The following is a 24,482-nucleotide window of genomic DNA, read 5'->3' on the forward strand; positions in this document are numbered from 1 at the left end:
CAAGGGGGTAGAACACCGCATCCCCACGGGAGATCATCCTCCCATAAAAGAGAGGTATCGACCCGTACCCCCTGCACATTACCAACACGCCAAGGGGATGCTTAGAGACATGAAGGAGGCTGGGGTAATCCGGGATAGCTGTAGCCCCTGGGCAGCCCCACTAGTTTTAGTCAAAAAGAAAGACAACACCATGAGGATGTGTGTAGATTACCGGAAAATCAACCGTATCACACACAAGGATGCGTACCCCTTACCAAGGATAGAGGAGTCATTGGCTGCTTTAAGATCTGCTAACTTCTTCTCTACCTTGGATCTCACTAGCGGGTACTGGCAGGTTCCTGTAGCAGAGGCGGACCGGGAGAAGACCGCATTCACCACCCCGATGGGACTTAGCGAGTTCACCTGCATGCCGTTCGGACTCTGCAACGCCCCAGGAACCTTCCAACGATTAATGGAGTGCTGTCTGGGCCACAGAAACTTCGAGACGGTCCTGTTGTACCTGGACGATGTCATCGTATACTCCAAAACTTATGAGGACCACCTGAAACACCTGGCGGAGGTGTTCGAAGCTCTGGCGAGTTACGGCCTAAAGGTGAAACCCTCCAAGTGTCACCTCCTGAAACCAAAGGTGCAATACCTGGGACACGTGGTGAGCGCTGACGGAGTGGCTCCCGACCCCGATAAGATCACCGCAATCAAAGGATGGCCAAGCCCTTCCAGCGTAAAAGAAGTGCGGCAGTTCCTAGGGTTGGTAGGCTACTACCGAAGGTTTATTCCCGGTTTCACCAAAAAGGCGGCGCCTATGCAGGACCTCCTGATAGGCCAGTCCCGGAAGGCCAAGAACCAGAAGCCGCCCTTCAAATGGGAAGAGCTAGAGGAAGAGTCCTTCCGCCAGCTGAAGATGGCCCTCACGGGGGATGAAATCTTGGCGTATCCGGACTATAGCCAGCCCTTCATCCTCTACACCGACGCCAGTAACGTCGGGCTAGGAGCCGTACTGTCCCAGATTCAGCAGGGGAAAGAGCGAGTAATCGCCTATGCCAGCCGAAAACTGCGACCCACCGAAAGGAATCCCGAGAATTATAGCTCATTTAAGCTAGAGTTCCTGGCCGTGGTATGGGCAGTCACCGAGCGCTTTAAGCATTACCTCGCTTCTTCCCGGTTCACCGTATACACGGATAACAACCCGCTGACACACCTGGACACGGCAAGACTCGGTGCCCTGGAGCAGAGGTGGATGGCCCGTCTGTCCAACTACGAGTTCACAATTAAATACCGGGCAGGGCGCTCCAATACCAACGCGGACGCCCTGTCCAGGATGCCCAACCTGCCGGACGGAGGAGAAGATCCGGAGGGACTGGAAGAAGTTGAACTCCCTGCGTTCCACCGTCATGGGACTATCCAGTATTCCCACCGGGTAAGGAGTAAGCAGGCTGCTACGTTGAACCCCTTACCTCACTACAACTGGGCGGAAACGCAAGACAGCGACCCTGCCGTCCGACTGGTGAAGGAGATGCTGACTCGCCCGGAGGCTAGCCTGGAATCAGACGCTCCAGAGGAAGCCAAACAACTATGGGCAGAGAAGAGTCGACTGTTCCTTTACAAGGGGAAGTTGTGCCGCAGAATGGTTAACTCCAGGACGCATGAACTACTCTGGCAAGTAGTGGTGCCACGAAGAGACGCAGCCATGGTGATGGAGGCATACCACGACGGAGCTGGACACTTCGGGTGGAAAAAGCTGGAGTTCCTGCTGCGCGAGCGGTTCCACTGGGTAGGCATGAGGGGAACCATCGAGAAGTGGTGCAGAGACTGTGGCCCGTGCAATCTGAGAAGGAAGGACCGGGCCAGCCAGAAGACTCCCCTGCAGTCCATCGTCACCCGGCAACCGTTGGAACTGGTAGCCTTGGATCATGTAAAACTGACCCCCAGCAGAAGTGGCTACGTCTACGCGTTAACCATCGTGGATCATTACTCCCGGTTTCTGGTTGTCGTCCCCGTCAAGGACTTAACGGCTCGAACAGCAGCTAGAGCCTTCCAGCAGCACTTTTGCCGTCCACACGGGTACCCGGACCAAGTGCTGACGGACCAGGGACCTGCCTTTGAAGCGGAGGTCTTCCAGGAATTCTGCAATCTGTATGGCTGCCGGAAGATAAGGACGACACCCTACCATCCGCAAACTAATGGACTTTGTGAGAAAATGAACCAGGTGGTAATGGATCTTCTAAAAACGTTGCCCCTGGAAGAACGCAGTCTGTGGCCTGAGAAGTTGCCCGATCTGGTGGACCTATACAACCACATCCCGGTAGGTTCCACCAACTGTACCCCGGCTTACCTAATGAGGGCAAGACCTGGTAAGTTACCTGTTGACCTGGAAATGGGAGTCCTGACGCCCGAGGACACTTCACCAGAAACAGACTGGGACACAGAGAGGCAGCAGCAGTACCGGAAAGTACAGGAGAGCGTGGAGCGAAGTCTCTGTCAGGCTAGGGAAAGACAAGAGAAGACTTACAACCAGTATGCTCCCGCTGTTCCCCTGGTACCCGGAGAGCAGGTCTTGAAGAGGAAGAGACGGCTCCACAAGTTGGACGACCAGTGGGAGAAGGACCCGTACACCGTACTGCCCTCAAGCCACGAGAACCCGAAGGTCTGTACCATCAGTAAAGACGGAGGGGAAACCACAGCCATTGTATCCCGGGACCACCTGAAGAAGTGCCCCGAACAACTGAGGAACCCTGAGGAGGAACAGGAAGACCATCGACCCGTGGAAGAAAGGGAAGATATGGTTAGTACCGTGCTCGGGGACTTCCCTCGGTCTTGGACTCAAGTCAATGGTGCAGTTGTGGTACCCGTACTCACCTTCCTCCAACCATCATCCCAAGAACCTACGGAGCAACGGGTAGAGCTGGAAGAGCAGCCGGTCCAGGAGGCAGAAGACTCCACCCAAGCGGAACAGGAGAATCCACCCTCTGCTTATAGTGAGCCTGCCGTACCCCTAGTGAGACAAAGAGCCGGTAGACAGCTGCCCAGTTTACCCTTGACAGCTCCTACACCCTGTAGTTCAGGGCCAGACGGTCAGCTCCGTAGGTCCACTAGGGCCACTAGAGGCCAGTTACCCGCACGTTGGAGGATCTAAATGTTTAAGTTGTTTTACAATGTTTACCTGTTTATTGTTGCTTGTGTGTAATTTTGTGTTTCTAGTTGTTTTTAGGAGTCTTCGGTGGATTTACCGGGAATCCTTTGTATATAGTTGGAGCGTAACCCAGGATGGACTAGAGACTGTTAAGGACTCGGGGTAGGACAGACCCCTACCTGGTTACGTCTCCCTGTGTTGGTGAAATGGACACCTTTGCTTTTCTTCAAAGACTGCACCCGGTTGCGGACATCCGTGACCATCTTATTGTGTTTCCTTATTGTATTTTATTGTTCTTTGATATACCTTGTTATATTTTTCTAAAAAGTGTTTAGTCCCGGAGTACTAAATTTCACTAGGGGGGAGTGTGACACCCCAGGGGTCTGGTTGTCACAGTGATAGAGATATTACGTCTGAGAGCAGGTGGGAGGTCCTTTGGTCAGGGATCCTGTGCATGCCACACCTCCTGCCCAGCCTTGGGAGGGGAAGAACTTCCCCTGTATAAACCCGGGGCTGAGGCAGGGTTAGTGAGTCCAGGAAGAGTAGAGACAAGAGCAGCATAGGAAGCAGCAGAGTCACAAGGAGTCAGGGGCTGGCAGCTAAAGAGCTCGCCCTGACTAAGAAGATTCTTTACCGGACCCGGAGTCCGAGGCTGTGGGGACTAACTTCTACCCAGCAGCAGAATCCGTCAGGCAGGGGATTTCAGGTCCCCTGGCCCAGAAGCCCGAAGGCACGGTCACACGCGTGGGACCAGCACCGCCATCGTGGAGCGGAAGCCATTAGAAGGCCCCGAGTCACCGGCCATACGGGTGAGCACCACACGGTACACTCAGGGACGTGGGCTACTTACATCAGCTTCTAGCAAGGTAGCCAGAAGAGTACAGTCAGCTTGGGAGGCCTACAACTACGCCTGGCCAGGGGAGATCCCATCTGCTCAAGGACTGACCAGGCCCCGTTCGCTAGCAAGTACTCCGGGAGGGTCTATCGTTGTTACCAGTAAAGACCCTGAACGCTACCATACCGTCTCTGAGTGGTTCCTGCTACCCCCATCATCCACGTCGGCTGCCCTGAGGCCATACCCCTCCCGTTGGGGGTTATACTATCACGCTGCACCACCCTTCCACCGGCCTCAGCGGTCTGCCCTGCAGCAGCAGCCCCCTGGCTGCATTCAACGGGTGGCGTAGTCATCAACCATTTTCTACCGCTAACAGACTGCCGTCCAGTTTGACTCCCTGGGCACGGACCGGGTCACCGCCACGAGACTACAACCCTAAACAGATCCGGCTCCGGGTAAGCTCCCGCGTGCGCAACGCAGCGCGACACAGGCCCAGGGGCGCGTCACCTAATATAGGGGAAGTCCTCCGGCCATTGGCTGGGGACTCTATAGGGCAGGGCACGGGGCCCCTTTAAGAGGGAGGGAGCGTGCGCTCTAAGCACAGGGCCTGGGAAGCTGCGCGCAGAGCGTGCCACAGCAGCAGGGGAGCGGGAGGACGCCGGACCTGGACCGCGGCGGTGAGGGGAACGGCGTCTCAGCCCGGCAGGAGGCAGAGACGCCGATGATACAATCATTACCCCCAAATACGCTAAAATTTCAGTTTTTAGCTTGCTATATTCCTTGGCATCTTGCAAGGCCAAGTCATAGTAAGCCTTCTGGGGCTCCCCGGTCAAGTATGGCACCAGCACCTCTGCCCATTGCTCTGGCGGAAGTTTCTCCCTCTCGGCGACTGTTTCAAACAGGGTCAAAAAGGCCTCTGTGTCACCACCTGGGGTCATTTTCTGCAGGGCTCTCCTTACCGCCTTCTAGATGGAAAAATCGTTCACTGACCTTGTCGGAGCTGTCACTGTGCCAAGAATCGCCTCTGCGAGCAAATCAATTTGCTGCTGCTGTTGACGGTGCTGATATTGTTGCTGCTGGAACTGCTGCATAAGCAACTTACTTGTCTCCTGTTGCGCCATTTGTTGCTGCCTGTGCTGCTGTAACAATTGCAGGTGATGCTGGTCTTGTGCCTGCTGTGCTTGCACCGGATGTTTAAGCAGGTCCTGGCATCGCTTGCTGGCTTATGGCAAACTTCACCCAGAACATGCAGTACGTCTTGTAGCAGTCACATGTATTTCCTGGGAACGCTGCCCGTACTTCTAACACCACTTGTGAGATTTCTACTCACTTGGGTGCATCGGTAGGCAAAACAGGAAGTGTTTCATTTAAAAGTCCATTCTGATTTATTGCAGTGTCACAAGTAGAGATGAGCGAACATTTTAATGTTTGGTTCGAAAATGTTCGCTGAATATTAAGTGTAAGATGGCCGCCGGACATGTCCAAGTGGCATCAATTTCAGTCCCATGAAAGTGTAGACCGTCTACCTTTCATCATGATGAACAAGTCATGGATCTCCAAGGACTTTTGCACCCCAATTGCAGACTGTACCGACTAGGCGATGTTGTAGTTTTTAGTGTGCTGCATTAGCACGTGAAAAAATAGATTTAAGGCATACTCGTGCATGGAGCACAATACAACCAGTGCACAACACACTTCTATGGCATGGGCCCTGCTACTTCTGTCAGAATCTCAGTAATTGCACAAGAAAAAAAAATGTGCTGCAACATCGATTTGACAGGAACACAGCACAGGACTTATCTACACCATCGTACTTCCACACAAGCGTCCATCTATCTAGCTAATATCTCTCAGTACACGGGCGCACACTCAGCAGCGTCTGTCTCCAGCAGTAGCATGGATAAAATGGCGCTGAAGGAACATGGGCACTTTTTATATAGGGAGGACATGTGATTTCAGCAGCCAATTGCAGAAGCCCTTGTGTCTGGACAGTGTGGATGCTTCCTGCACTTACAGTTAAAGTTACAGCCTACAGGAAAAGAAAAAGAAAAAGATTACAAGCGCACCGCTGATCTGTTCTGAGCTTTCCCCAGCTCCTCCACTCATCTACCACATCCCCCCGCTCATCATAAACAGGCACTATGCTAGCAAAACTGTTCAAAACGCTGTAGTTGCCCACTGCCCAGCAATCACGTTCCTGCATTTATTCGCCAAACGTTGCAGATTTTTCCCGAATTTAAGAAAATTTGCTCGCCTTTCCGATCACCAATCCGAATGTGCCATATTCATGTCGAATTAAAGTTGTAAGATTAGATTTTGAACTAATTCGCTCATCGCTAGTCATAAGCAAAGGAAAATAAACAGCCTTCAGTTCAGGAAAACTAAGTAAACAGTTGTTTAGGCAAAGTCTCTTGAGAGCCAGTCTTGGCCACACCGGCTGGAAACCATCCAGTACACCGGCTCAGTTTGCAGATACCACACAGGAGAACCTCTTCCTCCTCACACAGAGACCATGTGTCAAACAACAGACTCAGTTTTACCTTGTTAACCACACCCAGAGGTGAGGTATGTGGGTAACCAGACCCGCCCATCTCTCTGATTACTCGTAAAACCCCGGCCCACATGCACCAAACAATCCTCTTAGTGCTTATGTGCACTAGAGCAACATTCCAGGATTACATCATGGAGGACAACCATCTCTGTGATACATACCTCTCATCAACTATGTGTCCTTTAGCTACCTTACACTTTCCATATTTCTATCCCTACTAGATCAGAACGTGTCACCCCGACGGCCATTTCGCTTGTATCACGGGCTCCACGCAAGTTCTTGATGCAGAATCCAAACCTGTCCCAGAGGTAAGAGATAATGTTAAGACATCCTAAGATTCTATTCACACTAAATAAACAATGTATAATATTATTGGGTGTAAGGTTCCTGGAAGACGACAAGTCGGCTCATCCAATATCCTGATCATATGGATTGCTGAAATCCCATACACCGTAAATTCACATTAGTGTTCACCACCATAATTATCACTTACATCAATAAGAAAGAAAAGAAAGAAAATAGAAAATGAGAATAAAATATAACTTTTATTAATAAATAATAAAATATATAATTATTAAAATGGATTTTGACTGCAGCCTGACAGAAGTTATCCAGGTAAAGCTGCTTGAGCTCTTAGTTTTATCTCTGATAATTACTGCAGCCAATGTCGCTCTGACTTACTGGAGGCAAATTTCTCAGCAATAATTGTAAAAATGAATATTATAATTAGAGATGAGCGTTGTTCTACTCGAACTGTTCGCCAATCTCAAATTCGAGCTGTTTTGGGCGGTGTTCGAGCCGTTCGGCGAACACGAACAATTTGAGAAAAATTCGGCTGTTCGAGGTTATGTTCGATAACTGTTCGTGCACCAAAATCATAACTGGATTTTTTCTCAGTAATGATGAAAATTAATGTTAATACGCAGTTTGAGTGTACAGCGGGGCGGGGGGAGGGGCAGGGGATGGATCTCTGCAGGAACAATGAAGATCTCCATTTTTTTTTCTCTTTCCCGCATTTACAGTGGGGAGGTGCAATCTGTCAGCCTATCAGCAGCGCACACACGGAGCGAAGTGCTTTTTTTCACACAAGCAAGGGCTTGTGTCATTGGCAGTGTATGTCACATGTCCTTGCCCTATAAGACCCAGCCATTTTCCCCGTCGCCACCATTTTCTCACTGCTGCAGCTGCGTGTTAGACGGCACCACTGTTGCTGTGTGCGCTATACCTTGTTAATTTCAAGCCAATTTTCGCACAAATAGACAGATAGCTTGGGAGTAGGGAATAGTTGTGATTGCAGTCCTTTTAAGGACTAGGTTACAGCATTTCCTACGACTTTTATCAGGCAGGTCTGTGCTCTTAAATAGATAGATTGTGGGAGTAAAGACTAATTGTAATTGGAGTCCTTTTCAGGACTAGGTTACATCAGTTCCTATCAGTTTTTGCCAGGCAGGTCTGTGCCAGTGCTGTGCAAGTTTTTTTCACAGCATTTGGCTGAATCTAGCAAAGCTAATCCTTTTTGGCCTATTGCAGAGTGTGTTAGTCAGTGGAGTAGCCTATCTGTGTTGCAAGATATACCACCTGTGTATAGAATACCAATTTTTTTACTGCACCTAGTGAAGTAAAATCTTTTGGGCATAGCATCATTCTATTAGTCCATCTATACTGACCTCCATCAGGTTGCAAATTAAAACTAATTTTTATCTGCATCTACAGTACCTCTGAAAAAATATTTGGGCTTCTACCTGTGTGTGGGACTTGTTGTATTAGTCCATCTATACTGACCTCCATCAGGTTGCAAACTGAATATATTTTTTTCCTGCATCTACCTCTGAAAAAATATTGGGCTTCTAGCTGTGTGTGGGTCTTGTTCTATTAATCCATCTATACTGACCTCCATCAGGTTGCAAATTAAAACTAATTTTTATCTGCATCTACAGTACCTCTGAAAAAATATTTGGGCTTCTAGCTGTGTGTGGGACTTGTTGTATTAGTCCATCTATACTGACCTCCATCAGGTTGCAAACTGAATATATTTTTTTCTGCATCTACCTCTGAAAAAATATTGGGCTTCTAGCTGTGTGTGGGTCTTGTTCTATTAATCCATCTATACTGACCTCCATCAGGTTGCAAACTGAATATAATTTTTTTCTGCATCTAGCTCTGAAAAAATATTTGGCCTTCTAGTAGTGTGTCGGACTTTCTCTATTAGTCCATCTATACTGACCTCCATCAGGTTGCAAACTGAATATATTTTTTTCTGCATCTACCTCTGAAAAAATATTTGGCCTTCTAGTAGTGTGTCGGACTTTCTCTATTAGTCCATCTATACTGACCTCCATCAGGTTGCAAATTAAAACTAATTTTTATCTGCATCTACAGTACCTCTGAAAAAATATTTGGGCTTCTAGCTGTGTGTGGGACTTGTTGTATTAGTCCATCTATACTGACCTCCATCAGGTTGCAAACTGAATATATTTTTTTCCTGCATCTACCTCTGAAAAAATATTGGGCTTCTAGCAGTGTGTGGGACTTGTTCTATTAGTCCTTCTATACTGACCTCCAGCAGGTTGCAAATTGAATATAATTTTTTTCTGCATCTAGCTCTGAAAAAATAGTTGGGCTTCTAGCGGTGTGTGGGACTTGGTCTATTAGTCCATCTATACTGACCTCCATCAGGTTGCAAATTAAAAATAATTTTTTTCTGCATCTAGCTCTGAAAAAATATTTGGGCTTCTAGCAGTGTGTGGGACTTGGTCTATTAGTCCATCTATACTGACCTCCATCAGGTTGCAAATTCAAAATAATTTTTTTCTGCATCTAACCCAGCCAATAGTTTTGGCCTAATACCACAGTTTGGCCACTCAGCTCTGCTCGGTTACCATCCATTGTTTTTTTGTGCAAACAACTCCAGAGTTGTGAATTAGTTAACCACCAAAATGAGTGGAAAAAGGCCTGCTGCTGGTGGAAAGGGGAATAGGCGTGTTGGGAAGGGGAAAAAAGGTTGTGTCCGTGGGGTGTTAAAGCAACAGTAACATCTGCAGAAGAAAGACCATCTTCCAGCCAAACTAAAATGTCTACTTCTTTTAGCGGACAATGTGATAAGATCCCTTTCTTACGGCCACGCCAATCGCTACAAATTCCAGATGAGGCACAAAAACAGCAGGTGCTTCAACGGATATCAAGTGCTCCTTTAAGTGGGCTCTCCTCCACATCAACTTCAACATCACAAATACTCCAGTCCTCAAAGGTGTCACCCAAATCGCACTTGCTTCCTCACAGCTCCCAAATCTCCAGCTGCCCGTCTGAGTATGAGGTAGAACAGATGGTTGAGTCTGCAGAGCTGTTTACTCATACTATAGCCTGGGAATCAGAGGTCGACTCCAGCGCTTCTGTGAATCCAGACGAGGAAATGATCTGCACTGATGCCCAGAATCTTTATGAGTCGGATCCAGGACCAGACGCAGAAGGTTCTGACCATAATGTAGACCCTCATTCCCAAACTGTAACTCCTGTTGGTGGAGACAATGAGGAAGACGATGATAAGACTCAAATACCTGATTGGAGCGACAACTTTAGTTTTTTGTCAGGGCAGGAACAGGTTGGCTCTGAGGACGACGGGTGTGATAACGCACAGGGTGATGATGATGAGGTCGGAGATCCCACTTACTGTCAACCCACAGTCAGCCAAGAGATGAGGTCAGCAGAGGAGGTGGAGGAAGATGCTAGTGACGACGAGGTCAGGTTGCGCCTTCCTGGACAGAGACGTAGTACTGGAAGCACGTCAACAACTGCATCCTCAAACACAACTCTGCCTCTCACCACAAGTCGTGGTGGCTCTTCAGGTCGCATGGGTGCTAAGCCTTGCATAGCCTGGGCATTTTTTCAGATCGATAAAGATGACCCAACTCGTGTTATCTGTAACATTTGTCAGCAAAAGCTAAGTAGAGGCCAAAAAATACATAGTTTGAGTACTTCATGCATGAACCGGCACATGGACATGAAGCATAAGTTGCAGTGGGAAGCTCAGTGTGCTACAATGCGGCCTAGCCGGCCGGGCCAACCACCGTCTGCCATATCTTGTGCATCCGCGGCCTCTTCATCCTCTGTGACTGGGGGGACAGCAGTCACACCTGTTTTGGGGCGCAGACCTGCCACCTCTTTACCCGCAACAGGCAGCGTGATTGGCAGGTCATCATTTTCTTTGGAGGTGGTAACACCAGCTGGTGTTGAGCGCTGTCCGACATCGATAGCACCACCTTTGGATCAAGGCAACCTAACATGTCCGCCTGCATCTTCCTCACAGACCGGCAGTTTGCCGGGGACACCCTTATCAACCCCGTCTAAGCACAATAGCCAGCCCTCGGTCCCTCAGATGTGGACAAGTAAAAGACCATTTCCTCCTAGCCATGAGAAAGCTAAGAGGTTGAATTTCACCATCTGCAAGCTCTTGGCTACAGAAATGCTGCCTTTCCGCCTGGTGGACACAGAGGATTTTCGAGACCTTATGTCCGTCGCAGTGCCCCAGTACCAGATGCCCAGTCGGCACTACTTCTCAAAGAAAGGTGTGCCTGCGCTCCACCAGCATGTCGCACATAACATCACCGCTTCTTTGAGAAACTCTGTGTGTGACAGGGTGCATTTCACCACAGACACTTGGACGAGTAGGCATGGACAGGGGCGTTACATGTCGCTGACTGGGCACTGGGTAACTATGGTGACAGCAGGACAAGGCGCTGCTGTCCAAGTCTTGCCGTCCCCACGAGTTGTGCGTCAATCCTCTTTATGTCAAAGTTCCTCCACTGCTTCTGCCTCCTCAACCTCCTCTCGGTCTTCCACCTGCACCCAAAGCCTGTCTGGTCATGCCACAAGCTTTCTAACTGCGCAGAAGGGATCCTGCACACCTCCTTACTATGCTGGCAGTAGGGCTCAACGTCATCAGGCGGTTATTACATTGAAATGTCTGGGAAATGTGAGTCACACAGCTGAGGAGTTGTGGTCAGCTCTGGAGAACCAATTTCATGAATGGTTGTCTCCACTGGACCTGAAACCAGGGAAGGCCGTGTGCGACAATGCTGCAAACCTGGGTGCGGCCCTTCGCCCGGGCAATGTCACACACGTGCCTTGTATGGCTCACGTGTTGAACCTGGTTGTCCAGCAATTTTTAGCCCACTATCCCAGACTAGATGGCCTTCTGCAGAGGGCACGGTCGCTGTGTGCTCACTTCCGCCGTTCGCATCCCGCAGCTCAGCGACTTACATCTCTACAGAAGTCGTTGGGCCTGCCACTTCACCGGCTAAAATGCGATGTGCCTACCCGGTGGAATTCAACTCTGCACATGTTGCAGCGACTGTGGCAGCACCGACAAGCCCTGGTGCAATACTTTCTGACGTATAGCCTGGGCCAACGAGATTCAGAGGTGGGGCAAATCACGCTGGAGGAGTGGTCTCAGATCAGGGACCTATGCACCCTTCTGCACAGTTTTGAAATGGCGACGAAGATGTTTAGTGCTGACGATGCCATTATCAGCATGACTATTCCGGTGATTTACATGCTGGAGCACATGTTAAACAGAATTCGGAGTCAGGTGGAGGAAGTAGAGGAGGAGGAGTTGTATGCGGAAGGGCTAACATCTGCAAGGTCCAGACGGTCGGCAGCACCAAGGCGGCAGGCATGTGAGGGTGGGGGAGATGGTTTTACCAGGGCGCATGGTAGCAGCCAAACTAGTGAGGAAGGTGCAGGAGCCCAGGAAGAAGTGGAGGACGAACTGATGGAAGACTCATCAGATGAGGGAGACCTTGATCACATTTCTGTTGTGCGAGGTTGGGGGGAGAGGACAGAGGAAGGAAGCATGATTGTTACCTCGCCACCAACACAACAGGGACTTGGTGCTCCTGGATGCGCAACACACATGAGTGCCTTCTTGCTGCACTACCTGCAACATGACCCTCGAATTGTGAGAATTAGAAATAATCCTGACTACTGGGTTGCCACACTGTTAGATCCCCGGTACAAAAGTAAATTTGCAGAAATTATTCCTGCCATAGAAAGGGATGCACGCATGCAGGAGTATCAGCAGAGACTGTTGCAGAATCTTACATGTGCTTTTCCACAAAATACCAGTGGTGCACGTAGTGAATCTCACAGTTCCAACTTGCCAACCGTGGGACCGTCAAGTGTTCAGCACTCAAACCGTAACAGAACCACAGTATCTGCTGGTAACATCAATTTTGCGGAATCATTTCACCACTTTTTTAGCCCATCCTTTGCAAGGCCACAGGAGACAAGAAGTCTGACACATAGTCAACGCCTAGAGACGATGGTACAGGAGTATCTCCAAGTAAACATTGAAGCCACGACTGTGTCACTGGACCCTTGCTCTTTTTGGGCTTCCAATCTGGATAAATGGCCGGAGCTAGCCACTTACGCCTTGGAGATCTTGTCATGCCCCGCAGCCAGCGTTCTGTCTGAACGTGTGTTCAGCGCTGCTGGTGGTGTGCTGACAGATAAGCGCACGCGGCTCTCCACTGATAATGTAGACAGACTCACGTTCATAAAGATGAACAAATCATGGATCCGAAACGACTTTTCTACCCCTGTGTCATCCTGGGGAGAGTAAAAGCTTGATGATTGGTTAAAATCACCCTACCAACCGTTTTAAGCTTTCAAATTACTAATCATGTTTATCTGTATCTTGACTGGAAAATAATTTGGGCTTTGTAGCAGTGTGCAGCACTGATCCTATTAGGCCATCTATACTAAAGCTTCACCAGATTTAAAATTAAAAATAATTTTTAGCTGCATCTAGCCCGGAAAATAATTTTGGGGCTCCGAGATGCGCAAGGCACATAAGTGCCTTCTTGCTGCACTACCTGCAGCATGACCCTCATATTGTCAGAATTCGAAGTAATCATGACTACTGGGTTGCCACACTCTTAGATCCCCCAAACTTTTCGATCAACCTTTTCATTTTAATAAAGACCAAAAAAATGGTCATTTTTGAAATTATAAGCATTAGCAGGTTGTTAGAAACTGAAATCAAACAGTTTTCAACTCAAAACTTTATTCTAGGTGATGTTACATTTTCACATAGGACCCCTTGTTCGAAAGGAGCTTCTGAACTCTCTCGTCCATTGAATTTGTCAGGTTTTGGATGGTTTCTGCTTCAATTGTTTTGCATGAGGACAGAATACCCTCCCAGAGCTGTTGCTTAGATGTGAACTGCCTCCCGCCATCATAGACACTCCTTTTAATGATGCTCCAAAGGTTCTGAATGGGGTAGAGGTCAGGGGAGCATGGGGGTCACACCATAAGTTTGTCCCCTTTTATGCCCATATCAGCCAGAGATGCAGATGTTTTATGTGCAGCATGAGATGGTGCATTATCATGCAGAAAAATGATCTTGCTGTGAAATACACGGTTCTTCTTCTTGAACCATGGCAGGAAGTGCTGTTTGAGAAAATCCACATACATTATGGAGTTCATCTTTAGCGCCTTCAGGGATCCTAAAGGGGCCGACAATCTCTCTCCCCATGATTCCAGCCCAAAACATTACTCCACCTCCTCCTTGTTGGCGCTGTAGCCGTGTTTGCGTGGGGTGTCCATCAACCAGCCATCCTCCACTCCATCCATCTGGACCATCGAGCGCTGCACGGCACTCATCCGTGAACAAAACAGTTTTGAAATCAGTCTTCATGTAATGTTTGGCCCACTGGAGCCGTTTCTGCTTGTGTGAAGTGGATAGAGGAGGTCGACAGGATGGCGCATGCACAGCTGCAAACCTCTGAAGGACCCTGCATCTTGTTGTTCGGGGGACGTTGGAGGCACAAGCAGCTTCAAAAACTTGTCTGCTGCTATGACAAGGCTTTTTTGCCGCTGCTCTTTCAACCTGACGTAATTGCCTGTAGGAAAGAGTCCTCAATTTGCCCTTATCAGCACGCACACGTGTGTACTGTGAATCAGCTACATACTTCTTGATTGCCAAGACACTTCATCCTGATCATCGCACAATGTTGATTGTAGTCATGCCTTGACCTAAACACTCCACAATTTGTTGCTTCTCAGCAGCCGACACATCCTTTTTCTTTCCCATTTTGGCAGAAAATGTAGGCTGCTTAATAATGTGAGAGAGCCTTCTTAAGTAGTCTTGCCTTTCATTGGACACACCTGCCAAACTAATTAGCACAGGTGTCTGCAATTGCTTACAGTGATATAAAGAGCCCTGACATACATCACCATCAATGAGTTTAACTGACAAACAAACAAATTCTTCCCTTATCACTCCTAAACACTTTTTGCATAATAATTTGGAACGCAGTGTACATGTGCTTTTCCACAAAACACCAGTGGTTCACGTAGTGAATCTTACAGTTCTAACTTGCCAACCGTGGTCTGTATGGAGTTGTTCAATAAAGGGCCCAAAATTAAGATAACATAGATGGGAGAGGTCTCTATGAATAGGAATTCCTAAGTATTTGATACCCTGTGAGGGCCAGGCAAAGGGAAAGTTGGACTGGATGGAATCCTATATGGATTTGGGGAGGGAGACATCGAGGGCCTCAGACTTCGCTGCATTGATTTTAAAATTTTACCATGTAACAAAGTGATCTATTTCAGCCATAACAGCATGGATGGATATATGTGATTGAGTGATATATACTAGGACATCATCAGCAAATAGAGAGCACTTGTACTCGGTGCCTCCCACCTCAATCCACCTAATATTGGGGTTATGGCGAATTGATGAGAGCAGGTGCTCCGTCACTAGGATGTATAAGAGAGGGGACAGAGGACATCACTGCCTTGTCCCATTGGTGATTGTGAAAGGTGATGAAAATGTTCTGACGCACCCCCTGGGCCTTGGGACACCCGGAGCCGGACCCTTTTTGGTGGATGCTGGTGGTTGTAGTCTTCGTGGCGGCGACCCGGTTCCGTGGCTCAGGGCGGTCAAACCAGTGGCGGAACTATTTATGTGGTTTTGATATTTAAATGTCCGACTACGCCACCCGTGGATTGCGGTCAGAGTGAACCGCCGCTACAGGGCAGACCGCTGAGGCTGGTGTTGTGGGTGCAGCAGAGCGTAGCATAACTCCCCACGGGAGGAGTATAGCCTCAGGGCAGTGTATGCGGAGGATGGGGGTGATGGTGCAGGGCAGCAGCAGTAACGACACGGAGTCAGTGATGCAGTTCAGGGCCTTTACTCACAGTTCTTATTATCCAGACCACGTCTGCAGGTAACGGCTGCCCACGTCGTACTGTGCTCACCAGGTGAGGGGCTCAGACAACTCCCAGATAACTTTGGAGCACTTCACAGGACCCCCTTTGTGTGTCCTTTGTCTGGCCTTTCTTACCAACACTTCTGTCCGGCTGCCTCGGGCCTCCTCTTGGTAAACTTGGCGCCAGTTTCCCTGACCCTATGTGGTGCCTTCCTAGCGGGTGTAGCGAGGGGCTGCGCCACATAAAATGTCAGAGCCTCCGGTTTCTAGCTGAGGGTCGTTTCCTGCCTCCACTAGTTCGGGGACCGGTCTCCCCCTTTGGCCTGACCCCTCCACGCAGGTGGATTCGGGCGTGCGGTGGCGACTCGCCCGTCCGCACCCCTGGGATCCCTTCATTCCTCGTTCCTGGAGCCTTCTCCGCTCCTCTTCCTTCCTTCTCCCTCTTCCAGGCCTGGGCCTCTGTTACTAGGCCCGCCTCCGGAGCAGAGCTCATGCAGAGCCCCTGCTCCCTGCCACTTCTGCTCAGACTTCTCTGCACTGAACTAAGATGGTGCCCACCTTTTATACTCCCTTCTCAATGCACCCAGGAACTGCTTCCTCCCTGCTCCTGCACTACAGGGTTCCCCTTCCTCAGTGTTCCCTCCCCCCACTCCAGCCAGGGACAGGGACTGTCGTGCCCATCTCAGGGGCATATTGGTCGCCCTGCCCCACGGCAATGTGGTGTAATGCATGCAGGTGTTGGGTCCTGATCCACACTCCATCCTTACCTGAGAGTGAGATATCACACCTCTGGGTGAGGTGCAATACGTCTGTAGCAACCGAGCCCTCAGGGTGCTACAGTTCCATTTATCTTCAGCCTAGGTGACGTATTGCGATACAGGGCCGTGATTTTGGCTATAAAAGGGTCCCCTAGACCCCTACCCCAAGCTTTTTAAGAGAATCATATATGGCGTGCCAGGAGACTCTATGGAATGCTTTCTCAGCATCCAACGAGAGTATCTAATTACAAATTTTTAACTGCATCTAGCCCAGGAAATACTTTGTGCCTAGTAGCAGTGTCTGCTAGTCAGCGGATTATCCCGGCTGTTAAGCAAGCTGCACCACCTGTAGTTTAGACACTTAATTTTTTCAAAGGAAATGCTTCGGGACCATGGGATACTTAGTGAAGAGCATCAGGAGGCACCCCAAGGCATAGGGGCTGGGACTGGCAGTAGGATGCCTTGCGGTGGACAGCCGAGCTCGATCCTTATAAAAGCTTTTTAACTGCAGCAGCTTTAGTGGACGCTACTGGAGCTGGAATTACCGCGGCTGCTGGCATGAGACTTGCCCTCCAATAGATCCTTGTAAATGGATTTAAAGTGTATTCATTCAAATTAGAGAGACAATTTAAATTAAAAAGCTTAGAGCTGCCTCCACCACAGGGGGGCTCGCTCGACCCACCAGCGGACAGGCACCAGTATTGGGAGAGGGGGGCTGGCCGTCAGGGTTCACCGCGGCTCTGGCACAAACCCGGCGACACGGAGGTGGCACGGGCAGGAGCGGACTGGCCGTGTCGGCTTCTCACTTTTTGGATTTTAGAAGGGCATGACATGCCTATATCTGTGTCTCCCCCTCCTTTTACTCCTCCACCTCTTTTATTTTCGCATGACTATATGTACTTGTCACTTTTCCATGTGTTAGTTATGTCTTCTGAGCAGTTTGTCAGCTTTTGGACACCTTTGAAGGTGTTTTCTATGTGTTTCTATGTGTTTTTGTTTGCCTGCCATTGGTTTTAACGGTGTTCGAAGGTGTTCGACGAACAGTTCGACGAACAGTTCGGCGAACACACGGGTGTTCGACGAACCGAACCGAACTCGAACACTACGGGGGTGGCTCAACACTAATTATAATAATAACAGCCGCAATCCACTTAAATATAGAAATATTGGTTGTAAATCTATTAGAGGGAAATTCACAGTGTTATATTTACACATGGAAATGAATATTCACTGTAAACAGGAATATGAATAATCATTAAAGCGCAAAAATTATATCTTATATGCAAGAAAATGATTAAAGTGCGGCACTCAGTGAAAAGACAATCTGGCAATATATACAGTCCTGCTCATCGTTATTGACACCATGATGTTTAAGTACATAATGTGGAATATCTACTGAAAAAAATTAATCAAGTGAAACAGTTTTTTTGTATAGAGACTCGTATTAAATAGAAAAGAGCAAATGATAAACAACAATATAAAATGAAAAACAATGGGAGGGAAAAATAGAAAAACCTAAAGCTTTCTATGCGCTGGTATTGTCACCCTTTACATTAATTTAGTATGGAAACACATTTTGACTCACCTGTGGTAAATCACAAAAGAGATTTACCTGTGATTAATTGTCAGTGCCAATGTGACATGAATTAGCCAATGAATGATGACTTCAGTGTTTTAAAAAGCCACATAGTAGGCCCTGTTCCTTTGTCACAAAAGTGAAGACAAAGGAGCTGTCTGAGGACATCAGAACTGCTATTATTAGCAAACACAAGACTACCAAAGGGTATAATGCCATCTCCAAAGACCTCGGTATCCCAGTTTCAACAGTACGCAATGTTATTAAGAAGTTTGCCAAGCATGGAACCATCAAGAACCTCCCTGGACATGGGGGAAAGAGGAAAATTGACAACAGATGTCTTCAAAGGTTGGTGCTAATGTTGGAAAAAAACACCACGTCAAACATCCAAAGACCTGAAGGCCACCTGGAACAGTGTGGGGTCATGGTTTCAACAAGAACCATATGCCACACACTAAACCAAGCGGAGCTTTATGGGCAACGGCCAAGGAAGAAACCATTGCTGAATCAAAGTAAAAAAAAAAAAAAACACTGATCTTTGCCAAAGAGCACCTTGACCAACCACAATCCTTCTGGGAAAATATTCTGTGGACAGATGGAACAAAAATAGACCTTTTTGGCAATGCAAATCAAAAGTTTGTTTACAGACAGTGCAATGGAGCTTATAAGGAAAAGAACACCCTACCAACAGTTAAGCATGGTGGAGGATCCATAATGCTGTGGGGTTGCTTTGCTGCGTCTGGTACTGGAGGCTTTGACGGTATCACCGGAATCATGAAATCAGAGAATTATCAAGAGATTTTAGAGTGAAATATCCTACCCAGTGTAAGAAAACTTGGTTTGAGTCGAAGATCATGGGTCCTCCAGCAAGACAGTGACCCAAAGCAGACATCCAAAAGTACATAGGAATGGTTGAAAAAGAAAAAATGGACTGTTTTAAAATAGCCAGCAATGAGTCCTGACCTCAATCTCATTGAAAATCTTTGGGGTGAGCTGAAATCTGCCATTGGGAAAAAGAACCCTGCAAACATTCAAGAGCTTGAACAAACTGCAAAGGAAATGTGGGAGAAAATGCCAGCTGAGAAGTGCAAAAAGCTTATAGATGGCTACAAGAAACGATTGGAGGCTGTCAGCAATGCCAAAGGGTGTGCAACCAAGTATTAATTAGGGGCCTTTTTACTGTTGCACATACTGTTTATTCTGTTTCTTCTTTGAAATTGCACCATGGAAGTTGAAAAACAATGTTTTATTGTTGTATTATTGTATTAACTTTGGACCAGTAATTATAAAATCCTGAGGATAAAACTTTGGTACATTTTCATTTATTTCTGAAGATATTGTAGAGTCTATGAAAAAAAATAAAGGGGTGCCAATAATGGTGAGCAGCACTGCATCAACAGGCATGCACCAGAATATACAGTACAGACCAAAAGTTTTGGACACACCTTCTCATTTAAAGATTTTTCTGTATTCTCATGACTATGAAAATTGTACATTCACACTGAAGGCATCAAAACTATGAATTAACACATGTGGAATTATATACTTAACAAAAAAGTGTGAAACAACTGAAAATATGTCTTATATTCTAGGTTCTTCAAAGTAGCCACCTTTTGCTATGATGACTGCTTCACTCTTGGCATTCTCTTGATGAGCTTCAAGAGGTAGTCACCGGAAATGGTTTTTACTTCACAGGTGTGCCCTGTCAGGTTTAATAAGTGGGATTTCTTGCCTTATAAATGGGGTTGGGACCATTAGTTGTGTTGTGCAGAAGTCTGGTGGATACACAGCTGATAGTCCTACTGAATAGACTGTTAGAATTTGTATTGTGCCAAGAAAAAAGCAGCTAAGTAAAGAAAAACGAGTGGCCATCATTACTTTAAGAAATGAAGGTCAGTCAGTCCGAAAAATTGGGCAAACTTTGAAAGTGTCCCCAAGTGCAGTTGCAAAAACCATCAAGCGCTACAAAGAAACTGGCTCACATGAGGACCGCCCCAGCAAAGGAAGACCAAGAGTCACCTCTGCTTCTGAGGATACGTTTATCTGAGTCACCAGCCTCAGAAATCGCAGGTTAACAGCAGCTCAGATTAGAGTCCAGGTCAATGCCACACAGAGTTCTAGCAGCAGACAGATCTCTTCAATAACTGTTAAGAGGAGACTTTGTGCAGCAGGCCTTCATGGTAAAATAGCTGCTAGTAAACCACTGCTAAGGACAAGCAACAAGCAGAAGAGACTTGTTTGGGCTAAAAAACACAAGAAATGGACATTGGACCAGTAGAAATCTGAACTTTGGTCGATGAGTCCAAATTTGAGATCTTTGGTTCCAACCACCGTGTCTTTGTGCGACGCAGAAAAGGTGAACGGATGGACTCTACATGCCTGATTCCCACCGTGAAGCATGGATGAGGAGGTGTGATGGTGTGGGGGGTGCTTTGCTGGTGACACTATTGGGGATTTATTCAAAATTAAAGGCATACTGAACCAGCATGGCTACCACAGCATCTTGCAGCGGCATGCTATTCCATCCGGTTTGCGTTTAGTTGGACCATCATTTATTTTTCAACAGGACAATGACCCCAAACACACCTCCAGGCTGTGTAAGGGCTATTTGACCAAGAAGGAGAGTGATGGGGTGCTACGCCAGATGACCTGGCCTCCACAGTCACCAGACTTGAACCCAATCGAGATGGTTTGAGGTGAGCTGGACCGCAGAGTGAAGGCAAAAGGGCCAACAAGTGCTAAGCATCTCTGGGAACTCCTTCAAGATTGTTGGAAGACCATTTCCGGTGACTACCTCTTGAAGCTCATCAAGAGAATGCCAAGAGTGTGCAAAGCAGTCATCAAAGCAAAAGGTGGCTACTTTGAAGAACCTAGAATATAAGACATATTTTCAGTTGTTTCACACTTTTTTGTTAAGTCTATAATTCCACATGTGTTAATTCATAGTTCTGATGCCTTCAGTGTGAATGTACAATTTTCAAAGTCATGAAAATACAGAAAAATCTTTAAATGAGAAGGTGTGTCCAAACTTTTGGTCTGTACTGTATATATATATATTCCTGTAAGGCTACGTTCACTTGATCACTTTTTGGTGAGCTTTTGACACTGCAGATTTTCTGCACCTATTGTGTAAATTAGGTTACTTTAATTTTTTATTTGCGTTTTTGTGTGCAGTTTTTTTACATGCATTTTTGACGCTGCATTTTTGTCTCTTGTAGGTATGTCATGATTAGTGTTGAGCCACCCCCATAGTGTTCGAGTTCGGTTCGGTTCGTCGAACACCCGTATGTTCGCCGAACTGTTCGTCGAACACCGCCGAACACCGTTAAAACCAATGGCAGGCAAACAAAAACACAGAAACACATAGAAAACACCTTTAAAGGTGTCCAAAAGCTGATAAACTGCTTAGAAGACACAACTAACACATGGAAAAGTGACAAGTACATATAGTCATGCAAAAAGAAAAGAGGTGGAGGAGTAAAAGGAGGGGGAGACACAGATATAGGCATGTCATGCCCTTCTATAACCAAAAAAGTGCGAAGCCGACACGGCCAGTCTGTTCCTGCCCGTGCGACCTCCGTGTCGCCGGGTTTGTGCCAGAGCTGCGGTGGACCCTGACGGCCAGCCCCCCTCTCCCAATACTGGTGCCTGTCCGCTGGTGGGTCGATCGAGCCCCCCTGCGTTGGAGGCAGGTCTAATCTTTTTAATTTAAATTGTCTCTTTAATTTGAATGAGTACTCTTTAAATCCTTTTACAAGGATCTATTGGAGGGCAAGTCTCATGCCAGCAGCCGCGTAATTTCGGCTCCAGTAGCGTCCACTAAAGCTGCTGCAGTTAAAAAGCTTTTATAAGGATCGAGCACGGCGATCCACCGCAAGGCGTCCTTCCACCAGTCCCAGCCCCTATGCCTTGGGGTGTCTCCTCGATGCTCTTCACTGAGTGTCCCGGGGGCCCGAACCATTTCCTTTGAAAAAATTAAGTGTCCAAACTACAGGTGGTGTAGCTTGCTTAACAGCTGGGATAATCCGCTGACTAGCAGACACTGCTACTAGGCACAAAATATTTCCTGGGCTAGATGCAGTTAAAAATTTGTAATTAGATACTCTCGTTGGATGCTGAGAAAGCATTCCATAGAGTCTCCTGGCACGCCATATATTATTCTCTTAAAAAGCTTGGGGTAGGGGTCTAGGGGACCCTTTTATAGCCAAAATCACGGCCCTGTATCGCAATATGTCACCTAGGCTGAAGATAAATGGAACATTTTCATCACCTTTCATAATCACCAATGGGACAAGGCAGGGATGTCCTCTGTCCCCTCTGTTATACATCCTAGTGACGGAGCACCTGCTCTCATCAATTCGCCATAACCCCAATATTAGGTGGATTGAGGTGGGAGGCACCGAGTACAAGTGCTCTGCATTTGCTGATGATGTCCTAGTATATATCACTCAATCACATATATACATCCCTGCTGTTATGGCTGAAATAGATCACTTTGTTACTTGGTCAAATTTTAAAATCAATGCAGCGAAGTCTGAGGCCCTCGATGTCTCCCTCCCCAAATCCATATAGGATTCCATCCAGTCCAACTTTCCCTTTGCCTGGCCATCACAGGGTATCAAATACTTAGGAATTCGTATTCATAGAGACCTCTCCCGTCTATGTTATCTTAAGTTTGGGCCCTTTATTGAACAACTCCATACAGACCACGGTTGGCAAGTTAGAACTGTAAGATTCACTACGTGAACCACTGGTGTTTTGTGGAAAAGCACATGTACACTGTGTTCCAAATTATTATGCAAAAAGTGTTTAGGAGTGATAAGGGAAGAATTTGTTTGTTTGTCAGTTAAACTCATTGATGGTGATGTGTGTCAGGGCTCTTTATATCACTGTAAGCAATTGCAGACACCTGTGCTAATTAGTTTGGCAGGTGTGTCCAATGAAAGGCAAGACTACTTAAGAAGGCTGTCCCACATTATTAAGCAGCCTATATTTTCTGCCAAAATAGGAAAGAAAAACGATGTGTCGGCTGCTGAGAAGCAACAAATTGTGGAGTGTTTAGGTCAAGGCATGACTACAATCAACATTGCCAAGACACTTCATCCTGATCATCGCACAATCAAGAAGTATGTAGCTGATTCACAGTACACACGTGAGCGTGCTGATAAGGGAAAATTGAGGACTCTTTCCTCCAGGCAATTACGTCAGGTTAAAAGTGCAGCGGCAAAAAAGCCTTGTCATAGCAGCAGACAAGTTTTTGAAGCTGCTGGTGCCTCCAACATCCCCCGAACAATAAGATGCAGAGTCCTTCAGAGGTTTGCAGCTGTGCGTAAGCCATCCTGTTGACCTCCTCTATCAACTGCACACAAGCAGAAATGGCTCCAGTGGGCCAAACAATACATGAAGACTGACTTCAAAACTGTTTTGTTCACCGATGAGTGCCGTGCAACGCTCGATGGTCCAGATGGATGGAGTGGAGGATGGCTGGTTGATGGACACCCCACACAAACACGGCTACAGCGCCAACAAGGAGGAGGTGGAGTAATGTTTTGGGCTGGAATCATGGGGAGAGAGATTGTCGGCCCCTTTAGGATCCCTGAAGGGGTAAAGATGAACTCCATAATGTATGTGGAGTTTCTCAAACAGCACTTCCTGCCACGGTTCTAGAACAAGAACCGTGTATTCCGCCGCAAGATCATTTTCATGCATGATAATGCACCGTCTCATGCTGCACATAACACATCTGCATCTCTGGCTGATATGGGCATAAAAGGGGACAAACTTATGGTGTGACCCCCATGCTCCCCTGACCTCTACCCCATTCAGAACCTCTGGAGCATCATCAAAAGGAGTGTCTATGATGGCGGGAGGCAGTTCACATCTAAGCAACAGCTCTGGGAGGGTATTCTGTCCTCATGCAAAACAATTGAAGCAGAAACCATCCAAAACCTGACAAATTCAATGGACGAGAGTTCAGAAGCTCCTTTCGAACAAGGGGTCCTATGTGCAAATGTAACATCACCTAGAATAAAGTTTTGAGTTGAAAACTGTTTGATTTCAGTTTCTAATAACCTGCTAATGCTTATAATTTCAAAAATTACCATTTTTTGTTCTTTATTAAAATGAAAAGGTTGATCGAAGAGTGTGGGGGATCTAAGAGTGTGGCAACCCAGTAGTCAGGATTGCTTCGAATTCTGACGGTCATGTTGCAGGTAGTGCAGCAAGAAGGCACTCATGTGTCTTGCGCACCTAGGAGACCCAAAATTATTTTCCGGGCTAGATGCAGCTAAAAATTATTATTAATTTGAAAGCTGGTGGAGCTTAGTATAGATGGCCTAATAGAATCAGTACTGCAAACTGCTACAAAGCCCAAATTATTTTCCAGCCAAGATACAGATAAGCATGATTAGTAATTTGAAA

General features: G+C 47.3%; 1 protein-coding gene across 7 annotated transcripts in view; it reads left to right on the forward strand.

Moving 5' to 3' along the window:
* Positions 1–24,482, forward strand: part of LOC141172043 (guanylate-binding protein 3-like) — a 369,874-nt gene that overhangs the window by 92,364 nt on the left and 253,028 nt on the right. For all 7 annotated transcript variants that reach the window (XM_073655827.1, XM_073655829.1, XM_073655828.1 and 4 more), the window contains one exon: positions 6,738–6,824. In XM_073655827.1, coding sequence (XP_073511928.1) covers positions 6,738–6,824 — 87 coding nt within the window. The remainder of the gene's footprint in view (positions 1–6,737; positions 6,825–24,482) is intronic.

The sequence above is a fragment of the Phyllobates terribilis genome, unplaced genomic scaffold (assembly GCF_046119375.1).
Source record: "Phyllobates terribilis strain yellow unplaced genomic scaffold, ASM4611937v1 Scaffold_12__6_contigs__length_324123572, whole genome shotgun sequence".
Taxonomy (NCBI): Eukaryota; Metazoa; Chordata; class Amphibia; order Anura; family Dendrobatidae; genus Phyllobates; species Phyllobates terribilis.